This window comes from Plectropomus leopardus, chromosome 9 (genome assembly GCF_008729295.1).
Source record: "Plectropomus leopardus isolate mb chromosome 9, YSFRI_Pleo_2.0, whole genome shotgun sequence".
In the NCBI taxonomy this organism is placed as follows: Eukaryota; Metazoa; Chordata; class Actinopteri; order Perciformes; family Serranidae; genus Plectropomus; species Plectropomus leopardus.
The window spans coordinates 24,669,374-24,697,195 of record NC_056471.1 but is presented as its reverse complement, the minus strand read 5'-3'; the positions used below and the strand labels follow the sequence as shown (position 1 = coordinate 24,697,195).

The 27,822-nt window shown below is 38.2% G+C and overlaps 1 protein-coding gene across 2 annotated transcripts in view; it reads left to right on the top strand.

The window, feature by feature from the left end:
• enox2 (ecto-NOX disulfide-thiol exchanger 2) overlaps positions 1-27,822 on the top strand; it is a 240,416-nt gene that overhangs the window by 23,449 nt on the left and 189,145 nt on the right. The window contains exons 3-4 of one of the 2 annotated variants that reach the window (XM_042492831.1): positions 7,298-7,389; positions 24,802-24,891. In XM_042492831.1, coding sequence (XP_042348765.1) covers positions 24,858-24,891 — 34 coding nt within the window. In that variant the 5' untranslated portion in view covers positions 7,298-7,389; positions 24,802-24,857. The remainder of the gene's footprint in view (positions 1-7,297; positions 7,390-24,801; positions 24,892-27,822) is intronic. The other variant, XM_042492832.1, reaches the window with a different exon arrangement.

The window sequence follows — 27,822 nt, the reverse complement described above, 5'->3', positions numbered from 1 at the left end:
TTGGTGAGAGTCTGCACACACACACACACACACACACACACACACACACACACACACACACAGAGTGACAAGGCTAACTATGAGCATCACATAGCTAATGTTACCTAACAGTTTTTAGCATCTTTGTAATCACAGAGTAATGCTGTTTTGGTTTTGATGAGAGTTTGTTGGGACCATTTACGGGCTTGTTGTTGGATGTTAGGTGCAGCCGCCGTGTTAGCGGGTGCTAAGTGGATAGACCCTGGAGGTGGTCATTCAGAGCTGTGTCTAACTTGTATATGAGAAAAACTGAATCTGTTTAACCTTAAATCTTAAATTTGTTGGGGCTAGTATGTTGATTCTGTTCTGTTTTGCAGGTTTGTGATGTGTATATTGGATTCTGAGTCTGTCCTTATAAGGATTTAGAATTCAGGACATGCCTTACAAAGAAAGGAGCTATTTGCTTTTACTAAGTGAATATTGATTTCAAGTAAAACTTTATTCACGTTAATGGAATTATTTTTGCTGATTTCATCTGTTGATTATTCAATTAGTCAATTGACAGAACAAGAAAAAAAAAGGAATGACAAACATTCACAGTTTACTCCTCAAATGTCAGCATTTGCGTAAATATTTAAGTAGTTGTTTTTTGTTTTTTTTATATATGACTAATTGGGTGCAACATTTAAGAGGCGTCTGAAAAAAGTGTGAACTTGGTAGAATTTCAGCTTTTACAACCGCTCCTGATTTCAAAGATGCACAGCCAGGAAGGAATTCTTCTTTTAGGATTGTGGCTCATATTGTTAAGCTCTCGCCCAAACAGACATGCCATTCACAGCAGCAGACTAATATTAGCACTCACCTTTGCTCCTTGCGTCAGTCTGTCTCACTCTGTCTTTCTCACAGACTTTCCTGTAACACACACACAGTCAGTAAATTAGCTCCACTTAGCTCCACCTGTTTCCCAGGCTCAGTACTAAACTGTCTTTCAGCTCCCTGTCTACAGAGAGCAGAACAGATGTGACTGCCTGAATACTCTGCAGTGTTTCACATCAGCTGAAACGGATAACCTTTATTACAGTTGCTCAAAAACAACACATGAGCCAGGTTGATGGAACTCATGTGCAGTCACCAGTTAAAATAATCCTTATAAACATTGGTCATCAACCTTTAACTTTTACATCTAACCTGTTTCTATCATTGTTAGAGCCAGCAGCTTGCCTAGTGTCAGTCTCTGTTTTGTTCGAAAATATCGTACTGCAGCATGTGACAAGCAAGTGGGCACAAAGTCTAAAAAGCAGCACAGTCACCACTTGGTTCCATAAAGGCACCATGAAAACCCCTAATGTCTTTTTCTCTAACATTTTCCACAGCAGCAGTTTTGTGATGGTGGTAGCTAATTACAATATCTTCGACTCATCTCTGCCTCCAGCCTTTTGTATTTTAAAAAAGAAGGCTGGAGTTTGGATATCTAGTAGGCTGCAACGGCTGTTGAAGCACCTACACACACTCTAGCTCTCTCTTCCACACCGACACATACTGGATGAATGCATATAATATCTTGTTGTGTTGCTCAGTATTTCTAACTTTCAGCAACACTCTATCAAAGTTATGCTCTAAGATTGTTGTGTGCTCATTGAGGGTGAGGTTGTGAAGCTGCTTCCTTGACAGTGAGTAAGGATTTAATTTCAGGGTAGGTTCCCCTTCAGTCCAAGAAAGAGATGAGATAATTGATACTAGGGATGTGTGCAATTAGTTGACTAGTCCATAAATGCTTTTACCCTCACTGTTGGGCTCCAAGAAATAATAATAGTCATTTGAACTCATTGAAATTATTTTAATTTTATTTGAATGCGTTCACCCAAATAAAAATATTATAAAAGGGGCAACCTTTGGCTCATTTGGGGTGTGCACCCCACATAGGATGAGTCCTTTGCAGTGGCCTGGGTTTGATTTCAACCTGCACCCATTGCTGTTATCTTCATCGCTCTCTCTGTAGATCTCTCTTTCTCCTTTCTTGTACATTTATAGCTGTTCTGTCATCAATGGCAAAAACGCCCCAAAAATAAATAAAAACATATCTAAAAAAACAAAGAAAGAGAAAGTATCGTAATATTCAGATACAGGCAATAATTTTTAAAAAGTCAATTTTAACTTTTATTTGGTGAGTTGTCTTGTTTTGTAGGAAAATGTGCAAATTGCCACATAATTAAAAGACATTTAAGCGGACACACATGGTAAGCTACCAACACACACAGATTCTAGTTTCTGTGGGAAACACTGGGAAACACTCTCTTCCCTCTCACAAGCTTGAAGTTAGTTGTATGTAATGTTAAGGTGAACACATAATTTGCATTCTTGGCTCTAATTGGACAATTATTTTCTCCCTTTGCCTCTATACTGGAGCACAACTAAGTAATTCATTTCCGGAGTAATGTGATTTATCTTTTTAAAGCCTCGGCAGCACGTTAAAGTTCAGTCATATTGGATGGGGAAGTTGTTTACAGCGATGATCACCTTTTTTCACATTTGTTTAAGGTGCTTTAAGAGTTGAAGTTCAAGCTAACAGCTGTGCTTCTGTTTCCTGAGGGAATCAAAATAAGCGCAGTTGATTGTCTCTGGGTCATCGCACCCACAAGTCAACAGTAGTACGCACTAAGTTCAGTTTTTTCCCAACTTCTCGAGGTCACACGGCTGGGAGACTGGAGAGTAAATATACCAGGGTGCAGAGTTGCAGCCTTTGGCAAAAATACATTTCCGAGAATTATTATTATTTCTTGATGGAATCAGACTCTTGAGACACCCAATCATTCTTATAAACAAATTAATACCAATAACACCCCAAGGTTGCGTTTAGCATGCAGTGTTTAATTGTATCATGCAAATGTTTTTGCAGTTTTTCTCATTAAAGGGGTTTATTAGTCATGTAGCAGAACAGCACAATTTTAAGATATTCAGCATTTCTCACTTGTTCACTTTATCTGCTGATAGTACACTTTCTCTCTAATCATAATATCACAGTCAAGCCTATCAGTCTGACGTGTTAACGTTTGAAGTGAGATTTGCAAAGTTCATGACATTAGATATTTGTACGAGTTGAGTAACAGCAACATCAACTGTCACTATGGTAGTGTGAACTTTGATAATAGGTCTGATATGTAATTTCTGAGTGATTCAAATTCTTTTACTTTTATTGGATCTGTTAAACACAGTGACACATTAATTTCACTTGGTGACATGTTCATTACTGTGTGAAACGCTCTCTAAAATGAAATATTGGTGCCACCAAATTACGAGCCCGTGCCACTAATGGGAAAATGTCAGCCGCGGCAGGAGCAAAAAATAGAGCTCTTTTGGGGATTTGGTGTTTAAACAACTCATTGCATGGTTTAATTGTGGTGTGGTTTACTGCAAAAATGAAAAGATTATTACTTTGAGAATTTAGAGTTTGCAGAGCAGATAAGACACAAAGCATGTTTCGGTTCATGCACACCTTTGCTTGCAAGCTGATTTGTGCTGCTGCATGTCTTTTTGTAGATTTTGGTTGATCTTTTGAAGTTGCTTCATACGTTTTTGTGATGTCTGCCACCAATTTTGACAGCGTGACGAATCAAACTCTGACATGAGTATAATCAAAGGCTTTATAGCAGTCCTGTGCAGCATCTACTGTATATAGGCCACAGTGTTATTGTCAGCTGGGACGAATATTTGTTTTTTATGTCAAGTTGCCATCATAAAAAATGTGTAATTTTCATACACTTTTTTTAATTCAGTTTCTTGCTAATTTTGGGGTAATTTTTTCTTTTGTATCTCATTGCCTTTTCCATGTTTCCTGAAAGAATCAAGCCAGACTGCTCAGGTTTCAAAATGTTAATCAGTTGCTTTCAAATCCATTTGCACAGAAGTCAGAGTAAACACACATAATCTTGTTAAAATATTAATATCTGTGTGTTTCTCTGGTGGCTAAAGGGAGCACATATTGGCAGTGAAGGACAATGTCATTATTTCACTCCTCTGGGAAAGCCTTACAGGGAAAAATAAGTTAGTGGCATTTTTTCCCTTCACCAGGGGAGCGTCACACAGAGCCACCTCACCCTGGGTCTCCTTTTCTATGCTACTGGTGTAAATTATTGTTCAGGTATAAATAGGCTGACAGTCTGGCAGGGCCAGGTGGTCTAATCTGCCAGTTCAGTGTCCTGCTCCCTGCCTGGCAAGGTGGTGTGGTGGTGTTTGTCCCCACATTAACATTGGCCTCATAACCCACAGATGGGCTGGTCCTTGTATATTGATGAAAAGGTGGCCCCATGGATACTTTTTAAATATTTTATACATAAGAGACACCTGATCATTCAATAATTGTAAGGCATGATATCAAATGTATTGAACATCTTTTGTGGTCATCTAGGTCTCAACATTTGAAAAAGTGTGAACGAAAAACTAGAACCACAACAATTATTGGTACATTGATTGATATAAAATTTTATTTTATACATTAATTGATTTAAGTCATTTTAAAGCAAATATCTAACAGTTTTACCTTCTTAAATGGAAAACAAACATGGGTACCTTGTCTTAGCATTTTAGTTGACTGAATATCTTTTGACTTTGGAGTATAAATCAGACAAAACAAGGCATTGTGTTTATATGAGATCAGTTTACAATATTAAAATTTTGACTCACTGGCTAAGGGGACTGAAAGATGAAAACAAGCCACCTGCTAAGCAAACTTTCTTTTGGCCAAAATAACGGTAGTGAACATCAGACCTGCTGCTAGTAAAAGTATAGTTTATTACTAACATGTCTATTTTTACTGGCCAAAATGTATGCTCATTGGCTGTGGCTTTAGTATTTAATTATTTAAATAATAAAATAAAATAATAAAAGCAGTAAAAAAACTTGCTGTTTGGGGACCTGTTAAATAAGAATATTATGGGGTTTGCTAAAAACAACTTGAAGATGAGGAACTGCAATTTTTGGTACTTTGAAATTGGCTTCATTGCCAGTTGGCTCCACTTGGTTGCAATCTGCAACCTCACCACCTATTTGTATTTTTTTCATAGCCTTAGTTTTTAAGTTTTAATAATTATTTTTTACATGATTTTTCTTTATCCGTGGTATAAATTTTTTTAATTTCATTGACTTTTATTGATTGATTTTTAACAGTTGTGTCATTGTTTAATTTTTAGTCTTGTAACATTTTATTTATTGTTGGTTTTTTTTGTTGTTTATTTTATGTTGTTTCAATTTTGTAATACGACACACTTTAGGCTACATGTTTGTATAAAAGGTGCTGTATAAATCAAGATGTTTGTTAGATGACCCTAAATCCTACACACTGCTCCATTAAAATTACTTTTTTTTTTCAGTTCCCTTTTTCACAAATGCCAATTTCTGCTTTCACTCATGTCAAACAAGCTGAAAAGTGGGATTTAACAGTTTTCTACCCATGTGTAATGTTTATTGTGCTGTCGTAAATTATTTTTAAGGAGAGAAATTGTTACTACATTCAATTATGTCGCCTTGTATCCAATTTCTTGCCACCTGGAAACGGCATGGCTGCTGAATATTCAGCATAACAAGGTTTTCCCCCTGGTGACAGTTTTGGAGCAGCAGCAGCAACAAGCATCATTACTGTGTGGTTACTACTGTACAACCTGTCTGCTGCTGTTTTCAATTTTGGAATTTTTTCTCCTTCGTGGTGTACACTAATAATTACATGCAATTTTTTAAAGCTTGACTTCCTCGGTGCAGTTTTTATGGATCCTTTGTTAACATTTGTTGATGTCTTAGCAATGTCTGGAGACCAACATGTTGAGTTTCTTGGTATGTATAGAGCTGCTGATTGAGCTAATAATTCTGAAGAGGATCATTCGTATTATCTTTGTTTTAGCACTTTAGTGAGAAAAACAATACCCTCTATCAGTTATTTTTCCATTGCATACCAATCTTAGTCCAACTTTCCCCCCTTGTTGCCTCTGTTTTTTTTGTCCATCTCCACTGTCATCACTTTCCCCCCATCTTCAGTCATTTCCCATCAGAGGTGCCAACATGTCACCAGCAGCGCTAAAGTCTAATAGCCATGGGAACATTTTCTCTGACACCTGCAGCAAACATGAAGCCTGCTGGGCTTGCGGGGAGAACAGAGGGAGGTTTATCTGGGATGGCAGGCCTTGCCTCCGTCACCATGCCAATAGAGACAGCAGCACAGAGCCTGGCGCTTCATAGCCAGATAAGGCCCCCAGACAAAGAAGCACTGCAGCTAGACCCCACTCACTACAATGGAGGGGGGGGGCACAAGATATGTGACTAATAACCCTTGACAGTTTGCCCCAGTTAAATACTTCACTTTAGGCCTCTGAGTTGGTCAATGATAGTATAAGTTAAAGCTAGAGGTGGTCATAAAGTAAAACTGAAATTCCTCAAAAAATCCAACTTGAGGGAAATGAGTTAAACCTCATTTTCAGGGACCAGTAGGCCGAACATACGTTTACCAGAGGACAGAACATACTGTAATATTGTGATTAAGCATGTAGGAAATTACTGAGCTGTCATTGGCACCAAGTTCAAAAAGGCCCTGCTCATAATCACCACATATTAAATGCCTGATTGTCAGATTATTTATTTATTTATTTTAAGCACTTATGCAAATATGTTAATGTACTAATCACACTAGTGTTTTACTCTGACAATTGATAAATGGTCACATTATTGCGCACAGTTAACGTGGCTACAGATCATGCCTCGTAATAAACATGTCATTCTTTTCTTTTTATATTTTTTTCCAACTAAAGGAAGAACTGTATGCGTGATTGGTTGAAGCTGAATTTATAGTTCTATTTTAATGGTTACGGCCTAGGAACTGCAATTGTCTGCCTGTGTTTTCCCCTGCTGCTTTTTGCTGCTGGTGGAGATTGTTAAGAGTGAAGACAACATGAAAAGGGTTCCCACAGATCCTTAAAAAATCTTCAAAGGCATTGAATTCATAAATCTAACATTTCAGCCTTAATCTGTATTTAAATAGTAAAATCAAAAATATAAAATAAAAGGTAACATCTATTTAAAAAAAAAAAAATTCCATTTCATGTTTGTGTCATGCAAATTAGGTTGGGGGAAACAACAACGCATATTTTGTTCTGGTCGGGATTCTAAAAACAGAGGGTCCACTGTCTGCCAGCTAGCTGTCACTGTAACCTGGATGACATGGGAAAGTGCAAATTCAACAAAAATCTGATATTTAATCAAGATTTTGCAGCATGGCTGACACCAGTAAAAGACAATACATACAAGGCTCTCTTTTTGTGCTTTTTGCCTTTATTAGGATAGGACAGCTTAAGCGTGAAAGGGGGAGAGAGAGGGGATGACATGCAACAAGGATATAGCCTTTGTAAAAGGAGACACCCACTCTACCAGGTAAGCCACCGGGTGCCCCGGTTGTTTCTCTGCTCTTTTGATGTAGGTTCACTTTTCTTTTTTAAATTCAGTTTTTGTTTTATAAAATCTGTCTTAAATTTTGTTTTAAGTGACATAAAAAACTCTGGAAATGCCTTAAATTTAACTTGCTCTATGCTTTAGGAACCATGATGAAACAAGCTTAAGAAAGACTGTAGTGTTCTGCTTGTCAGTTATACACTTTAAGCAAAACCATCTCGACTGAAATCCTTTCCCTCATTATGGTTGTTGCTCTCAATCACAGTGAATGAAACAATGCAAATACAGCAACCGATTTGAATAGTCTCATGTCCCCCCCCCCCCCCCCCCCATCGCTGCTGTGTATCACAAAATGAACTAGGATTTGTAAACACTTTCCCTGCAGCGAACATAATGAAAGCACGATATGACCTGATCAAGTATAATACATCCGTATAGTGTTGCTGTGCTAATATAAACAGCTGAAAGTTGACGCTGAACTATAAATAAAAACCTATGCAATAGATATATGCAGCGGGACTCCAGTTACCAGTTCTGTCACATTTCATTTATTTTGTTTTAGAGTCCTTTCCCCTATGTCAAGAGAAAATGTTAAGGCAGTCTGACAGTGTTCTGTGCTGCATTTAAAATCTTGCGGATATGCTACAAAAAAACAGGGAAATGCCCAAGTGTGTTGTCTGTGTGTGGGCTGACTAAGGATGGTGTACAGACTGCAAAATGTTCAAGTGTTCAATGCATGCTGACTCTTGCAAAGGTTACAGCCCATTATGTACAAAGAAGAACTAAACCACTTTTTATTCTCAGTTGTACTGAATGCTTGCATGCCAGCGGTCATATCAACAGTTAAGGCAAAGATTTTTAGTTCTTTTTTCCACTTTTGTAAGGAGCTTATATGAGCCATTGCCTTCCTTTTGCAATGTCTTTAGGTGGCATTGCTGTGCACTGCACCTTCACAAGACCTTGTGGGATAAAGCCACAGCCAGAGCTCAGGACTCAGAAATCAGCTCTTTGTTTGGCTAACCATGGCAGGCAAACTTGAATCAGACGGTGGCACAAGAAGCCTGAGCCGTCCAGTCTGTCACCAGGAATAAAAAGAGTGGATTTATCTCCTAACACTCGGGATATGACCGAGAATATTGCAGGGTAGCTTAGAGTCTGCATCGTTTTAGTCCTTCTCCACATTTCATGCAAGAAATACAGTTTTTCACCACAAAGCTTGTCCTATTTTCATGCTTTATAGATGGCAAGTAATGCTTCAGTTTATGTATTTGACCGTGGGCAAAAGATTTTTATCTGCGCAGATTGTTTTCTGGAGCTTTGCATTAAGTCCTTACTCTGAGATAGTGAATGGGTAATCCATTATAGGTAGTTATTGCATTACACAGTGGCTTCGAACATAATATTGGTCTATTACTTGGTCAATGCCTAAGCATGAGTAGAGAAAGCCATTCACTCGGGTTCCTTGAAGGAAACTCATTTGGTATGGGTCACCTCATGTGACCGAAATCTTTGCTAAAAGCAAATAGAGAAAATAGAGTCATTCGGATGATTCTGTTTTTTTTGTTATTTATTGTGTGTGTCGGCATAAGTGTTTGTGCTTGTCTGGCAAGAAATTAACTTTGTCACAGTAGCCCTAGACAATAGCAGGCAGGAATTGCTGAGCCTGATGTTGCACTCGGGGAACAGTAAAGTCATTTCGCTCCAGCAGACCACTTAATAGCTTTGGCTGATGCAGAGTTTGGAAATCCATCAGTCAATTGGGCCAGACAGAGATGAGCAGTCTTTGTGAGTGGCGGTATGCTTAGTATGGGAGGAAACAGGTAGCCGGACAATGGAGCTGCGCCCAGTATGAGCTCGAGTCATATAGATCTAATGCCTTTTTCAAACCACACTATCAGCTAATAATGGTTTGATCTGGCATCTCTTTGGACATCGCAAACAAGAGCATTAGGAATGACAATAGGCTACTTAATTCTGTGTTGTGTGCCACGTTACATGGGGACCAGTGAAGCATGCTTGAGAACATCAGGGCTGTGATGTAAGTACCTCAGTCTATTTTCGTAAAGTTTGACAGCTTTAGCCACAAATTTAATTTCACCCATGATGAGTTTAGTGAATTTATGACCAATCAGAGCGCTGTATGTACTATAGATGTTAATCTGGTTTTGCAGTTCATTAGCATGTCTGATTTGCTACATTAGGAAGGAATACATTTAGGTCTCTCTGAATTTTAGTGGCCATTGTCTTTTATCGTCACACTCAGAAAATGGGTTGAAAATTTGTTTAAAGCTCTGATTCAGAGTCTTAACTATCAGAGACCAGAGACATGACAGCACTGGACAATTACTCAGAGTAAAAAAAAACATCTTTCCAGACAAGCAAACTGTTGTGCTCATTTGTATGATTATACTCTCCAGAAAAAAATGTTATACATTAATACCAGGGTTGAAAATTGACTTTTTTTGTTCACCTGCAACTGTGGCTGCTGAAATCCAAAATCTACCAACCACTTAGTAAATTGTTTTGTTTTTTTTGGCTGGTTAGTGAAGCAAATCTAGCAGCCACTTGCATAATTTACCAGCATTTTGCTGCTGGCTGGTCTAATTTCAGCTCACAGTGACGTGTGAACACATTGACATCTTAGTGTTGTTGTTTTTTACCATAGTGCCTTTTTCCCCCTAAATTTAAGCTTAACAGTGAGGGGAACTTAACATAATATAACCCGTCTGAATCTCTGACTGAACTGTCTGGGATCAAGTTGCAATGTGGGTAATGTAGGCTCCAGAGTTTGACAAGAAAGAAGAATATGTGGTATAAAAAAAGACAATATCTCAGGCTCTACTGCACTGATTTTTGATCCCTTTTAAAACACTTTCCTTTTATGAGTCCAACAGTTTTAAAGGACTGAAATGCTAAGTCTATTGAGGAACTTGTGCTGCTGTATCCGAAACAGATTTGATGATGAGCTGCCAGTTTCAAAAGCTTGAATCCACAACTCACAGTACAATTGTTGTCCATCGAGGAAACCTTTCTGAATAAATCTGTGGTTCCTCACCTCTGATGTGACTCTCAATAAACACAGGCATCACTAAACGAGGAAATTTCTGCTGAAACAAGTTTAACCATCTATAATTAAAATAGCCAACCTCATACGTTTGTAATTCCCTCCATCTTGTTATGGTGCGGACAGGAGGGCAGACGACCTGGCCCACTGTGTCAGTCTGTGAGGATTGCTTGTCAGACTGTGAGGCTCCCAGCTAACCTCAGTGTCAGCACTCTGATCTGACTGGTTAGGATTGCAGGCACATTGCCACCAATGAAGTAAATGACCTTAGGTAGCTTAATCAGCCGTGGTGATGGTGCTGGGCAATATGAGGGAATTGGTATTCAGTGTGTCCCACGATTAATTATTTATACTTTGCTTCAAGGTAGATAGCGGTAGATTTGGTGGAGAGACTGCAGCCGAGTAAATGGTGGAGAGGAGAACTCAACTTTTATTGCCACAGCAGCAGCTTTAAACTAATCATCTTGCAATTTAGTGGAGTGGTCATGTGTCTTTTTTTGTTCTTATTTATTTTCAATGTGACTGGTCTCATCGAAATTCAAGTGTCAAAGCACACTGTAATCATTTGAAATATGTTTATGTAAGCAGAAATATTGAGCGCTAAAGCATTAAAGATTCAATAGATGCAAAATATCTGCAGCCTGCTGGAATAACTTGACCCTTTTTTGTTTCTCAAAACTTTGAGGCTATTCATATGTGCTGCAAATGTTATTCCTAGTGTTTTAAATGTAAAACGAGGGTTAATGTCTGCGTTTTTATCTATTTTTTAAGAAACTGTAAATATTATTGATGTATAGAATGATATCCAGTAGTTGTCTGTATCTTTTCATACGTGACAAGATATGAAAACTTTTTTTAAACTACAGTAATTATATGGTAATTGAAAAAACAACTATTTTAAATCATGATAATTGCTTCATGGTATCTACGAATGTATAAATAGAACTGCATACAGCATTGTAGGTGGGACCTTGCTCATTAAAGTTGCTCAATGATGCATGAAGACAAAAAAGCTTGATTTCTGTAGAATGAATTATGAAACTGGATTTTCGGAATTATTTTGGTGGCTGATTAACTTCCGGTTTATTCCTCAGGTAACCAGACTTTAGAAGTGTTATCTGACCATTTGGATCAATTCCCAAAAGTGAAAAGAGTAATTTTGCTCAAAATAATGCATCCACTGATGTACAGACACCTCTTTTAAAATGTAATTCTTTGGGAAAAAAGTCTTTTTGGGCCTCATGGCATCACATGATGGACCCAGATGTTGTAATTCCACGTATGGCCACTAGGTAAAATTTGCTTCAAGGCACGATGATGCTGTTCTTGGGAGCTTGGCTGTAACCTGTCTGCTTATAGCTGGCATCTAAGACTGGTGCTGTGTGCACATCGAAATCATGACAGGAAAAAGAAAGTCATTTTCAGTCATTCAGCTTATGACAAAATGCCATGATGCAGCAGCAAAACTTGGTGTTCCTCAGGCTGCCTTGCATGTGATGGAGACAGAAAAGGAATGCCTGCGGTGAAAACACCTATGGTTTAAGATCACTGTAAGACTCAAACTGTACATGATTTTCATGTAATGGCATGCAGCCGTCTTTAAATAGCCGCCCAGTTAATCATGCATCCTCAAACACTTACTATGTCTAGGTTTAATTGTGCCAGCATGCTGCACAGTTTTTCTTCACTTCTAAGCAGCCCATACCTCTTATCATCGGCAGCTATGGAGTAGAGACAAGGTAATTAGCAGTTAAAAGAGGAGGCTGCATTGAGGAGCAGAACAAACTCATCTGTTTTTCAATCAAAGGCTGTTCACTCTGGTCGGGGCCTGGAGAGAGCACAGTGGACCGGCTGAATGAGTATGCCTCCTCATAACTTGTACCGGGCAAACGGATATAGGATGATTTCATCATTACTATGAGTGAGAGCCAAACTTATAATCTTTCTAGCTGTGGATCTTTGCAACATAAAATACACTTAAGCACCAATCAACAAAGGACTTTGAATGTTCTTTCATCTCTTTATTTCTCTCTTTACTGTTTTATGCAGAGCATAAAAGATGTGAAACAGAGCACACCCGGTCCATGTGCTGGCGCAGGCAGAAACAGAAGCTGTTAAACGTGAGACAGCTGCACACTCAGCTTTAATTGCATGACAAGTAATTTAGGACACAGACGATTATACCTATTTTAGCTTACTTAAATGTTAATTAAGCAAAGTGTGACAAAGCCAACAGAATGGGAAAATTGTGGAAAGGTTTATAGTGCCATGATATGTTTTGTGCAGTGCAGAGTGAATTCAAGTGCCTGTGGCTATTGATTCACAACAACCCACAAACACACACACACACAGACACACACAGCATTTGTTGAAGTGTGAGGCAAAGCCCTCCTCAGGTCAGTGAGTGTTTTGGTTGCCTAAAACCACTGGGCATTTCAGCAACAAAGAGTGCCAGCTTGTTAGAGTTATTAGAGGTTTCCAGTTTCTAAAATCCTTTTACAGCTCAGTCTCCTATCATGACGTGGAAAGTGTTGTTTTGACTATACTGAGTAAAGCAGGGTTTATACTTACGTGTAGAATTGATGCCGTACCTACCTCCCCAGAAAGGTAACTTAATGTTGCGGCAATCCAGACCACTATTTGTGTGAACTGAAAAACATTTCCCTCATTCTAAAGAAATTTGTTATTTCACAGATAAGAAGCAATAAAGCCCCCACAAAAGAAGACTAATTTATGCAATATAAAATGCCAAAGGCTCATGCTAATAACATTAGCATGTTGTATTTGTGGTCAAAAGATGTCTTGGAAATGGCAAGTGTTTTGCCTGTAAACCTTGTAAGTTATAATGGAGTCAAATTATGTATTTGTGTTTAATTATGTCATTATAAAGTCATGTTTTATGTGTGTTCTAAGCGTGTTAGTTGAATAAATTGATCTTGACTGCACTTTACAGCAACTCAACACAGTAACGTACAAACTAGGGATGGGCATTTTAAATAACTTCCCTATTAAAGTACTCACATTTAATTATCATAGAGTACTCTCAAAGACGACTCTGTTTTCAGAATAGGAGTGTAGATTTTTAACGTTACATAGATTTAACATTTAACTTTGCACTGAAGGACAAGGCATTGTAAGAAGTGAGACCCTGCTCGCAGCTCTAGAGTGACAAGATTGTATTGATGTAAAGAGGAAAATACATGTTGGTGGGGTGGCGGTGAGTACTCTATACGTTAAAAGAAGACTAACATCCAAACAAATACTTGAGTTCTCATGCCCATCCCCGATAGAAACCCCCACAACTTTTGGAGGTGTAATTGCAGAGCCATGTAGCAGAAGTATAAATGCTCACAACAGCGTAAGCCACTTGCTGTGCACAACTATAAATCTACTTCAAAACTCACTTCAGATTAGCTATCATTTAAATTACTTTGCTAACTTTTCATGAGTTGTTCCTTCTTGATAAGAGTTAAATATTTAAGTGTCCATGTCGTAGGTCTAACGGTACATTGCAGTTAAAGACCGGGTATGTGCCTGCAGTAGCAGTATTGGCCTCCCTGTCTCATCCTTTCCCCTCTGCACACATCCTTCAGCCTGCCCTCCTACCTTCCTCCCCTGATTTAAGTGCTTGTGACAGGGAGAGCTGAGCCCCATCTACCCTTTCACATGCAAGACTGCCTTTTTAAACCTATATTTACCAAGGGTTGGTTGGCTCAACACCTCTGCTCTTTTCCAGCTACACACTCACACAGTTGCAGGTGTTCAAACTGGAAATGTCCCATGTATTTAAATAAAGACTATTGTATATTATCATTAAACTTCCTAAAGATATTGCCTCCATTTAAGTGTCACATTTTTAAGAACAACATATAAGCGCTTCAACTTGCAGTGGAGGAGACCACAGATAATTACGTAGACCTTCAGTACAACACTGCATTGTTCCTCTTTATTGCCATGTCCAGTAATCAGTCATTTACACTTAATCTTCTCATTAAGTTCCCTCTTTGTCATACTTTGCCTAATTAACATAATAAACTAATGGCACGCACTTGAGCTATTTTAAAAACGTTTTAACAGAGGGGAAACTACTCCACACGGTAATACTTTAGCCATCTAAAAATTTTGTCTGTCCCTCTCCGGCTGATATTAAATCCTGTTTATTTTTCCTCTTTTTGAGTGAATTTTTTTCATGTTTGCTTTCTTGGCAACACCAAATAATATCCTGGGCTGGAGCTTACCGTGTCTGTGAGCAACAGGGAGAAAATAATTTCCCCGACCTCCTCATTGGTCATGAATGCAAAGACAGCACGTGTCTATGGCTGTTAAACAACACACACTGGCTCCCGGCCCACTCGTAAATTACGGAGCGAAAGCCTCTCCCAGGACTGCCTTCAGTGAAACAGTTCAGTCGGTGAGGCTGTTTCCCATAACCAGCACTGCGGCTGTCAGTTAACACAGTTTTGTGGCTCAGAGACCAGGACTGTGTTTACAAATTATAAAAAGTGGCTTGGCTAGGGTCATTAGTTTCTTTATTGTCTGTATTTTGTAGTTGTTGTTTTTTTTTCACTGTATTCTTATCTAAGAGACTCCAGGGGGTCTCTCAGACAACTGTGTTATCTGGACTTCAGGATAATAATGATTCAGTGCTGGTGCTGTAACAGAATTTTTAGTGCTGCAGCAATTTGCTTATTTATTCACATTTCCTTTATTTGTCATTGTCGTTATACACAGCTATGCATAAAGATAAATGAAATCATATTTCCCTTGAAAGACGAAAAAAGTGCAGTTACTGCAAGTCAATAATAAATAGCAGAATAAAAATAAGTAAATTAAAGTCATAAACAAGTAGATAAAAGTCATTAGATAAATTAGTCAGCAAGATCAATTAGTCAGAGCTACAGTTGGTAGCTTTTTAAACATACATTTTTGTCATATTTTCTGCATCTTGCACTACATATACACAGTATGACAGATAATCCTTGAAAAAAAAAGTCACATTTTAGTAACTGGAACTATCAGATGTTTGGTATTTTTGCTTAGAAAATGATTTAAATTACTATATTATCAAAATAGTTGCAGGTTATTTTCTGTGTATTTAAGCAATATCCTGAAAATAGCACATAAAATAAATAATCTGTTCATATTTCTTTGCTTCCTTCAATTTTTATTGGCATTTGCTTTATGTGGCTGAACAACCCCCCCCCCCCCAAAAAAAAAACAAATCAGAGTCGAGGAGTCTCTAACACAGTTGTCAATCATGTCAATCACTGCTCATGAACTACGATCAAACTGTCAAAGGAGGCAGCGCTGATCAAATATGAATCACAGTTCTGTTACTGCATTAACTACATCTCACCACAAATGTTTTTAGGAACATATTTTAGTGTACTGTTTAGCTGTAAAATAAGAATGCTTTTGGCCTGACCACCATGTTGAAAATAGTAGAGTGAAGGGGTGCCCGATAGCTCACCTGGTAGAGTGGTTGTCCCATGTACAAAGGGCTGTGTCCTTGCCGCAGTGGATGCAGGTTTGATTCCGGTCTCTGCTCTTTGTTGCATGTCGTCCTTGCTCTCTCCATCCTTCTCGCTGCCACTGTCCTGTCAAGTAAAGGCAAAAAGCCCCCCAAAATATCTAGAAAAAATAAATAAAGTAAATAAAACAGTAGTGTCAAAACCCAATACAGGCTTGTGAAATCATGTTCATTTTACAGCTAAACAGTGCACTAAAATATCTGAAATCTGAAAATATTTCAGAAATACACATTCCAGTAACAGAATCTGGATTCATATTTGATCAGCGCCACCTAGTTTGACAGTTTTACCTCAGTTCATGAGCAGTAACTGACATGATTGACAGCTGGGTTTGTTCTAGACTCCTCTGCTGTGATTGGTTGTTTTTGCTTAGTTGTGGTAGATTCTTGCAAATGCCATTAGAAGCAGAAGGAGGCAGAGAATCATGTTTGTTTCATAGATTATCTGTCTCATGTGCTACTGTCAGGATGTATTGAGCAGCAAATACGACACAAAGTTAATTTCATAAAAGTTACTACATTACAGCTTTAATACACAGAAAAATAATCAGCAACTATTTTGATAGTCAAACAGTCATTGATGTCATTTTTAATAAAAAATACCAGTGAGATTACCTGTGAGAATTTGCTTGTCCTTGTATTACATTTTATTAAATGTGTCCTCTTAAGGTTTTGGACTGTTGGTAAGATTATACAAAATTTTAGATGGCATCACCTTGGACAACACGATCAATTGATAATAAAAATATTTCTCAGTTGCATCCCTAATCATATCTTTTTTTATTTTTTCTTCGTTTACTTAAATGGAAAGTAATTGCGGATAACGAGTACTCTGGGACGGCCTGTTATTCACCTAGGGCTTCAGAATGGCTTGACTAGCTTGTATAATGAACTTTTAAAACTGCTATTTTTCCAAAGCTGTAGGTCTTGTATAAATATTTCCTCAAACCCAAGATGCAGTTTCATTTTTTATTTGAGGATGCACACATTTTATTGCTTTCTTCACAGTTAGAGGCTTGTTTCCTGTCTCGGGGTGAAGATAGTACTGTGTTGGTCCTCTGGCTATGTATGTTAACATTGTGGAAAATTGTTTTCCTGGTCAACATCAGAGTTTTTCAGCGTGAGCCACGTCTAAACGATGGAAGATGTCTTGTAACAAGTTTCTTCCTCTTTGATCGTGGTGAAGAACACTGGACACGCCTGCTTGGCTGTCTCTGTCCTCTTTCTGCCCTCTTTTTCAACATTTTCTTTTTTTTTGTGATGTGTGCAATGCTAAACCTATAGTGTAACTTCAACAGGACCACACAAGCAACTCATCAGTCAGTGGAAATGCATTATAGATGATTTATAGCACGCATACTTCTTCTGTTGCACTGCCATTACGACTCACAGCTGAATGGAGTGAATGTCAGTAGCTTTTTAAATTGTTTATACAAACTGTTTCTGGATCAGTTCACTTTCTGAATGAAATGATTTGATCATTTATGACAAAAAAGATCTACAACCATATCATGAAGAAATGCACCCACAGGGCACAGATGACTGCTTTAGTGTATTTGTTTGGGTTTTTTTTTTTGTTTTTTTTTAGATTTATTTCGTACACATATTGCAGTGTAGTGCTGCTGCCATCCCTCCAACATGTTTCCCTTTGTGTAGGAAGGCTTGACAGACTTTCATCTCTTCAACATGTCAGCGGGGGCTCATTAACAGACAAATACTGCACCACATGATTTCATGTTTGCAATGGCATGGGAACAGTTGTGTCTGTATTTTCAGTATGTACAATGTGTTTTGTATGCAGTTAAAAATGTGAATTATTTTTATTGCAGAGAACATTTGCAAATTGTGGCTGTAGGATGATTGACAGAAATAACCACATCACTATAAACACGACAGTGCTTTTATCCATGAGGCATGTTCATTCCCACAACCCACATGTGACATCTGATGACAACGAAGGCTTTCCTTGTCGTTACTCACGCATGCATCCAACCAACTGTATGAAACCAGAATATTATATAAACTAAAAAACAACAACTGACTGTTGACTGTAAAAACACATAGAACATACATGTTTTAAATATACATGGTCTTATCTTTTTTTAAAATCTTGTCTTTACCAAAAGCAGTTATGGAAAAGAATTACTCTCTGTGTTTAAGTGCAAGGATCTTTGGGTAATTAGTTTTGAACTTCCTGCCCTCATCTTCTCAGGTTGAAAAAATGTTTTCTGTGTTGATGTAAAGGCCCTATACTTTATGACCTTCACTAAATACAAAGGGTTTATTATACAGCATTTCTATCACTAAGTTTTTGACCAAAACATTTAAATTAATTTAATGTTATTATGGTACCTTGACCTGTGTTTCTTGCAGATATTGTTTGTTCTCTTTGTTGGAGTTTTTTGCCTGTCAGTGGTAAAAAACCCATAGCGTTTAAAAAAAATCTGCCTCCACGTGAGCAACACAACAAACATGATAATGGTTTGACAGTTTTACATTTTTGTTCATGTCCTTGAATATGATAAAGCAACCATGAGTGGGTACATCTTTGTAAAGAGTTGTGAAGTTTCTTTCAAGAGAAAGAGCTTTTAGGAAAGGACACTATTAATGCACATGCAGCACAAGTCTCCTTAAGAGACATTACATTAAATCACCTATACTGCAGAATTATGATACATAGCAGCAAGTAGATACTTAAATTTAGTTTTTATAAACCCTTCTTTAACCCTCTAATTTACACACAAAAGAGGTATGTAACTAGTGAGCATAATAGCATTTAGCTATTATGCAGCACCCCTTTGCTTGTAGCAGCAAAATCAGATGTAAGCACAATATCTTAGAGACCTATTATGCTCATTTCTAGGTTCATACTTGTATTTTAGGTTTCTACAACATTTTTTAATGTTAAAAAACTCTTTATTTTCCTCATACTGTCACACCAGAGTGACTGAAACACCTTCAGTCACTCTGTCTTAGAAGACTCAGTTTTTAGCGTTTTTAAACACCCCTGTTTAAAAAAAAAAAAAAATCCAGTCTACTCTTATTGGTCAGCATTTCCTTCATCTATGTCTCTGGGTTTCTGCACCATCATTGCAGCTGGGGGGATGACTATAACAGAGGGTAGCAGCACTTTTTACTGTTAAAATGACCAAAAAAGCTTCTAAACACAACCAGACGTGTCCCAGCAGCAATATGATTCGACATCGGGGAGAAATAAACAACATCTGCAACCAAGACAACATGTTTGTGACAGTAGTGTGCCTGGAGCAGATGACCATATGAAGAAATCTATCACAGTGGACATGATCTTGTCTCGAAAATAGAGAAAAAACTGAATAGTATTCATAGCAGTGTAAGGTTTTTGCTCACAAAAACAACATTTACATAAGTTTACCTCATTTTTTGACCTCTGACACTGTGACTTTATTTATGACAGAACATAGAGAAAAGCATGTAAGGCCCCCTTTATAGGTTATTCATGCATCATTTAGATCATTAATATAGGAGCAAACCAATATTTGCCATGTAAATATATAGAGGAGTAATGGTTTCCTGAGCAGAGAATGAAGTCATGTTACCTGCGTGTTTTAATCCGAGCTTCTCTGTGGTTTGTTGTGGTAGCTCATCACTGCACTTTGCACTAGGTTCATACAGCTGTTATTGCTGATATCGGGACAGCGTTCTTGCAAAATTGTAGTGTGCCCACTCTCCAGTTCCTCCCTGGCTGACACTATTAGCTCTGTCAACACTATTGCTGTTGTTTTGCACTTCTTGTGAAGTTAGCAGTGTTAGCTGCCAGCCGGTGGCTCAGGCTCCATGTTGAGAACCGTGTACAGGTAATTTATACACTCTCAATTTCACACAACTCAACACAACTTTACTCATAGTCACCATTCCAAAAAAATACCTGTAATGTGCAGTTCAAATGTTGCTGCCAAGAAAGTGTATACTTTCCAGTGCTCACTTCAGCTTACATTGGCATTCCTAAGAAAGGTAGGTCTTTCAACAGACATTTAAACAACACTTAAATGTTAAAATTAAGTGTAACATTTGCATCTATAGATAAGTTAAATGGATTCCTCATTGTGTGACAACAATGCAGAAGATTATCCGTTTGTTATCCAAATGTTATCTCTGATTAGTGCAGGTTGCCACAGAAAAAAATGCAAAATGAACAAAGTTATTTCAGTAGTTATTTGTTTATATGCTTTTCTTTGTGCCCTACTTGATGTTGTGGACATATTTTTATGATTTCCAGACAAATGTAAAAACCTGCGAGCCTTCTTTTTCTTGCCCCTGTGTGGGAGATGAGGTGCTTTATCACTGCGATAAGCACGCAGGCTGAGGGACAGCTACAGGAAAGAAAAGGTACATGAGAGCTGCTTGTGAAGTACCGATCGGTTCTTGTGAAGTTTGTATGATTAATCCAGCACTGCGAATTGTTGCAGAGGGCGATTTGGTTTGTGCCTTCCCAGGCTGCTGTTTCCCTGCTGCGGAGACAAAAGATGAATGGACCTATTGGGGCTATTATGGGGTATCTCCCTTCTCTATCACTATAGGGCCCAGTTGACTCTGATAATCCTCTCCTTACTGAAGGGATCCTCTAATCCAGGCTCGACACAGGTGTCGGGCCTCGTGCATTTGTCAAGATAACTAATGTTCTGAACTATGCGTGAAAATACATATGAAGGTAAACACATACTTACACAAGGCTGAACACGTGGAGCATTGTCTGAATGATGAATTTCTGCAGGAGGGGATGCATAAGAAACATCTAATGGCATTTTGAAGCAGTAAATCTGGCATTGTTGTCCATTTGCTGTATTGATTTACCAGTTAAACATGAACAGTCAATAACAGCCTTCCATACAATGCTGCTGTGATGTTTGTTTTGTCTACTAAGGAATTACAGCAAACAGCCATCAATTTGTAAATCATTTGAAGCAACTTGTGCTTTAAAAGCTACCTGTCTGATTGCTTTTACCTGCTTCCTCATTTTGACAAACAATTCAAATTGCATTTCTGCTACAAAGAAAATATGTTGTTTAATTTTAATAACATCTGTGGTCTCAGCAAGTGTGTCTGCATAAAACTCTGCTTTAAACACTGTCTCCCCAGCTTTTGTTCTTACTCTAAAACCTGCATATTGGTTAATGTGCTGAATTGAAATCACAATTTCAGAGACTCATTTCAAAGACCAGTGTGAAACTTCTCTCTAACCGGCTTCTCTGCTTCATTCATAATCATTAGCGTGCGCATTTCTTCAAGTTAGCAACTCAGGCTTTTTCCCCACTATAGAAAAGTACTTCAGAGCTAAGTGTGTGGAAATGAAAAATGTTGGTAATAACAAATATGAGAGGGAATGTGGGGGCCTTAAGAGTGATGAATGCCATTTGTTGCTGTGCCCACAAAGGGGTAAAAAAAAAACAACCCAAAAAACAGATTTTCTTTGCATCCCCCACTCATCATTTTATTTTCCCAAATTAAAATAACTGTCATTATTCTTCTGAAATTTAGGCTAATGCCATTCTGATGGTGAATAAGTAGGCTATTTTTCTCCACTCTCAGCAGGAGTGCATTTTCTCATTGGGCTTGATTTTGCTTTGTGGTTGCCATTACCATGGTGAATGGTCTGCTCACATTTTCAGCAGTTTCACTGGCTCTCAGTGTAACAGCGCCTATAGGTCCAAATGGAAAAAGCTGGGATAGCTGTTCATATCATATTGGATTGTATAGAAAAAAGTCATTTATGTAGAATCTGAATGGATATATAGGGGTGGGAGTAAATAGCCTTTCTGTAAGGCTTGTTTGCTTTTATTTGTGTGTTTTGTTTTTGCATGTTGGTAATACAAAAAAGATTAATTTTATGCACCACACAAACAGGGATCTGCTAGCCTACAACTTCCTCAATCAGTAGTTTATGTTGTTGCATGACTTCACTGAATCTGAACCAAACCTTTAAAACACAAAAGTTACACAATAACACAAACTAAGTTATTGATAGAGATGGCAGTAGACAAGCTGCTCCCATGTGCAGTGAGGTAAGATGATTGTTTTTGCCAAAGCAGTCTGGCTTTAAAGAGAGCATTGATACGTTTCACATTGAGTTCAGTTCCCTGTGGGAAAGGGCTGTCTATTTAGGAAGTCCTGAGCAAACGACTAGATAAATAAGACTTGGATTATACTGCCAAGTTGTGTGAGAGTTGTAAACATGTTTTGATATAGTTTTTAAGTTGTTAAAGCCCTAATACTTCAATTCATTAAGCATTTTCTCCTCTTTGGGATTCCTTATTTACTGCAGGCATACAATAAAAAGTTCACCTCATAAATTCAACACAACATAGGGCCATGAACAAATAGTAATTTAAGAAGTATTCCTTTAAAAACTATTACTCTATTCATTAAATCAGTGAATAAATTTCAGTGCTCTCTCGTTTTGTTTCTTTTTGTTAAAGAAGTTTTTCTTATTGTTAAAAGAGGGGTTAGTTATGGGAATAGTGATGAAGATCTATCGTCCTTTCTTGAAAATATCTATGCTTAAGCCCTTATCTGAACATACTCCAGCATTTTAATCATGTTTCTCTTGTTCCCATTCTCCAAGCATTTATTTAATCCCAGTCTGCATTGTTTTCTATATTGAAACCATGTGGAAAAGGGGAAACAACAGTGCAAGTCATTCATGAACATCCCCTTGCTGCATCCTGTGTTGCCAGGGTTAATCTAATCTTTAATAGTCTCTACTGTTTCATATGTTAATGTTATTGGAGGTCAGCAGTGCTGGTAATGCTTTAGTAATAAATTTGATGATGTTATAGCCAAATACAGCTACAGAAGAATCAACATTATAGAGTAGAAAGAAACCTTGGACTTTGGCAACACTTCTTCTGTTCTGTTGTCTGTATACAGCACATCAGACGCAGTAACTCAAACCGTTGTGTTGCTGTGTAGCGGCAAAAGCCAGGGTTGCTCTGGCTCAGTGGGCCAAGAAGGTGGTGCATCTTTGAACCTGAGTCATGTTGCACAAGTATGCTAATCTGAATGCTAATCTATTTCTGAGAGTGGTGCAGATTGTTGAGTTTATCACTGTGACTGTTATTTGTTGTTTTAGGAATTGTACTGAGAAATGACTGTGACCATAACAGAAGATGTTTTCACTTTTCTAATTTAAAAAAAACACCAACTTTTAACTGAACTGTATCCAGACAGCGAACATGCTAAAGTCTGACACGTATGTATGTATGTTTAGCCCTGTTTCTTATTAATTCTGTTCATATACTGCATAGTCCTTTTTGGAGGAATCAGAACATTACCCAGTTTGTGTTTTTATCATCATAGAAATATAGCTGTCTTTTGAAAGCATCTGTGCACTCCCAGATAAAAAAAAGGTTCAGAAATGTTGTAGCTGAGGTTAAATATCTTGGTCATCAATTAAAAAAGTTAATTTAGTACAAAACATGTCTTCAGCTGTCGTTAAGATAAGGCTGTTGAAGCCTCACTGTATGCTGTGAGCTGCTATTGTGTAGCTTTTAAAAAGAGCAGGTTATAGTGACGTATACATGCACAGTAGCTTGCAAAGACTCTGTCAAGATGTTATTGTGCTTGTCATATACAGTTTGTGTCAGCATAAATGTGGCAGTGATAAGTGATAAAAATCTTATCGCTGCCCAACATATGGAAAAGAATAACAATAGAGATGCACTTAAGCTGTGACATGAGATATGATGGTCAATGACTTGTTCTTCTTGTGACATGTACAGAGTGTGTGTGTGTGTGTGTGTCTGTGTCTGTGTCTGTGTCTGTGTTATGGATGAATGTATTGTTGGGCCACAATAATTTTCATTATCCTAGTCCTTACAGATTCAGAAAATGAAAGAAAAAAAAGCCCCTCGCAAGAGCACAAGGTGGCATTTCCAGTTGGTCTTTTGTCCAAACATCAGTCCAAAACCCTAAAATATTAAATTTACAAGAAGCTAAAAAGCTGAAGCCAGAGCATGTTTCTTATTTTTCCTCGATAAATGACTGAAACAATGATCACATTTGATCTGGATTAAGTTTCCTAATTTTTGTGATGTGTCAGCTAGTTGTTCAGCCCTATTGTTACAAGTACAGCAAAAAAAGAATCTATACTAACAGTCGACGAATATGCACTTAGTCAAGCCCCAGAAGTGAAGGTAAAACCCAAAGAATGCAGAATAAAAGTCTTTCCTGTACGTTCCTTTAGTAGGAATTCAGGGGCTGCCGTCAGCAGAGAGGAGTGAGGTTCGGGGATCACTGTGACCTTCTCAGTGGCCTGAGAGTGTGTTGGCATGGCATGACTGATGCAGATTATCATAGCTGGAGAAAGCCAATTACTCTGGTCATCACGGCACCCTCAGGGCCCTTCTCAGTGGAATGAAATGCATTACAGAATTCTCTGTGCATCCTTCTGGCAGCGTTTTGTATTTCCTCTATGCTGATCCACCCAGTTTGAGTGTTAATAGCGCAGTCAATGGGACACTCCCGCGCCTCAGAGCCCTCTTTGGCTCGGATGAGCTTCTGCTCCACAAAGCAGGGAGGTCGTGCCTCTCGGAGAAGCGGATGAATTACATTCTCCTCTGTTTGTCTTCTCTCTCTATTCAAGACAAAGCCCTTTTATTTCTGCCCTTCTTCACCACTCTAAGTCAGTGTCCTTGAACGTCTACATAATGAAAAAGTCGGGTCACAGACGTGTGGTGTAAGAGACTCTATGGCATTTTAATTTAACTGAACAAACAGTGACTGATCAGACTTTTCTCATCTTTGGTTTTGTTTTCCAAAACAGATTTGCTACAAGACCAGAGAAGCTGAGATCACACACGTCGACGCTGCAGCTCTAACATGTACAAAGAGTACAGATCGAGCCGAGTCACCGGTAAGAGGCCCGACTGCACCTTCTCACGGTCTTATTTTGTATCTATCTCAAAAGATCTTTGTCTTTTTAGTTTCCATAACCTCTTAACCTCCTTCTCTCTTTCCTAGATTGAATTATTCTCCTTTATTCGTGGTTATTTTCACCATGTTCACTTTAGTTTCTCTTTGTGTAGACATCAAAATCTGAAGTGCCTCTCAGTTATTATTGTGTCAAGGCTTCTGATTCAAATCGTAAATCTTATTCAGGCTCACACGTATGATTCATACAGGACTTAGAGAGCAGTGACACACAAATCACATGAAGGCTGTTTTTTGCAAACCTGCTAATAGAACACTGACATTTGAAATATGTTTTTAGCTCAAGTCAAGATTTGTGAACTTGCACTAGTTACAAACAACACACCTGCATCAGGAAAGCTGCACCTGAGCAAGACGGTACATTAACTGGGATTCTGGCACAGCTTATCTTTTTAGCATCTGTGTGAAATTGTGACAAAACACGAGTTCCGGTGTAGTTTTTGTCCAGTGATTGCACCAACTAGATGCCTTTGTCTTGTTATATGCCATTAAATTCTGAAGGTACTTGGTAATATGCTGGCTCTCCATAAGAAACTGATTCTTGAGTAGGCTCAGTGATATGGTTCTAAAATAATATCACAAAAATTCAAGGTATTTTTGCAATAATGATAGTCTTGACGATATGACAAAATACTGAAAAATATTTCACTATTAATTTCAAAAACAGCAATTGCAACAAAATTACTGTTATGGTTTTTTATGTCAACATAAATGTGTGACATCATTATGTCAACAAGTTGGAATATTTCGATTATCACAATGTGAATTTTTCATTTTTATTATTTCAAAAATTATACAGTCATTATCATGAATGATATGTTATGGCACACCCCTAATCTTCCCTAAGAAAACTTTTTTATTTACTTAAAAATCAAAAACTCTTTTTGAACAGCATAGGATATTAAGTCTACTTAGACTTAAGTTTGGATGAATTAAAATAAGATAAAAATGTGTTAATACTAGAATTATTTTGTGCCAAGCAACAGGTCTGAGGCTCCATCTAACCAGTGCATTTACTGTACAGAAGCCATGGAAACCAGAATGGGAGGTGTAGTAAACCAGTATGTACTATCTACAAACCTTTTTTCAAGCTCAGCGATGACAACTTTGTTTTTTAAGTTGTAATTAACAGATGCAAATTATGGATCAAGAAACTAAATCACTTACATGGTCTTGCATTCATTCATGGAGTGTATTTGCTTCCCTTTTGCAAAAGTGCAGAAATGCTTCAGGTGTTTTGCATCTCCAACACTTCATTCCCTCATTTTAAGCAACATATTAAGTGTTATGGTTTTATGTAATGCTAGAGGCATTGCTCTAAGGAAGGTAATCTCAGTCTGTCAGAGGTCGGTCGGTCCACCACTTTGGTCCAGACTGAAATATCTCAACAGCCGCTGGATGGATCGGCATGGAAACATGTGCAGACATTCATGGGTCACAGATAATGAATTATGCTGACCTTGGAGATTTCCTGACTTTTCCTCTAACCACCATGAGGTTGATATGGGTCAACTGATGAGGTGGTTTTGAATGAAATGTCTTGAAAACTATAAGATGGATTGCCATGAAATCTGGTAAAGACATTCATATGAACTGTTATCACCACTGCAAAAATGCCATTTGTCCAATATTGGACAAGCATGGTTTATGACTAAATGCTTGTTAAACTAATGACATTCAGTCTCAGCTGTGCTGTGTGTTGGCATGTTGTTAGCATTTAGCTCAAAGCTGTGTACAGTCTCACAGTGCTGCCAGCATGTTTGTGGACACTGACCGTACGCTGTCCACTTTGATCCTGCTTCATGCCTGATTTTTTTTTTAGCCACACGACTACTTTTCGTCTTTCTGTGCTGTATACAAGTTTCAAGGCAACTCGACACGTCATGTGGATGCAAAATATGGAGGCCAGTTGGTGGAGCTGTGTAAACAGCATATGCACCTCTTTGATGTTTCCTCCTCCTCCCATCACAACCAAGGTGAACAAGAGAAAGGCTGACAATAATGCATGATTGTGAACCTTACCAACTTCTGCTAGCAAACAACCCTCTAACTGCCTCAAAGCTTTCGAAGGAATCTTTATTGACAATTGTCAAGAACCAGAATGACCCGTAGGGGCTGATGGGTCATTTCCGTTTTGTTTTTTAGACATAGAGTGTGAGCACTCAGGTCTCGATTTGACGATTAGGCCGTGAGCAGAAAAATGTACTTGTATCATTAGAGTTGGAATATAAATGGGCTCACATAGAATGGTGTATGCTCAGCTTTAGTCATATTATTGTCTGCCTGTGTGTAACTAACAACATAAGTGCACAATTCTGAAAAAAGGAATAATCGTACTCATTAAATTGACAATTAGCTGCTATATAATCATGTTCAGAGAAACTGCAGTACATAGGTCATTCATTATTCATTACATCAGGCATAACATTAATGTGTCTCTGTGAGCTGTTATTGTATTTTCAAAAACAAAGGGATCCTACAGTACATTGTTCAAGAACAGAAATTGAACCGAGTGAGAAACTGACAGATTGCTTAAGAGAGAGGAAAGAGAAGGGGAATGAAAAGCGCCTCTCTTGCTGGGCTTTGGCCGATGAGTGTGTCCTTTCCCATTACTCTCACACAGCGCAATATGCAGGTCAGTCAGGTGATAATGAATGCTCTGTCTGATACTTGCACTTTCTCCCTCCCTCCTGCCCGTCTGGTCTGCTCTCTCTGTTGTATCCCCTCTCTTTCCTTACCCTTTTACACTGCAGCAGTTTCTACAGTATGTAGTATATTTGCCTCTAGTGGGTTTAATTATCGAGCAATCTCCTCTCCTCCACCGTTCAGTAATGTCGGGCAGTTTAAAGACATG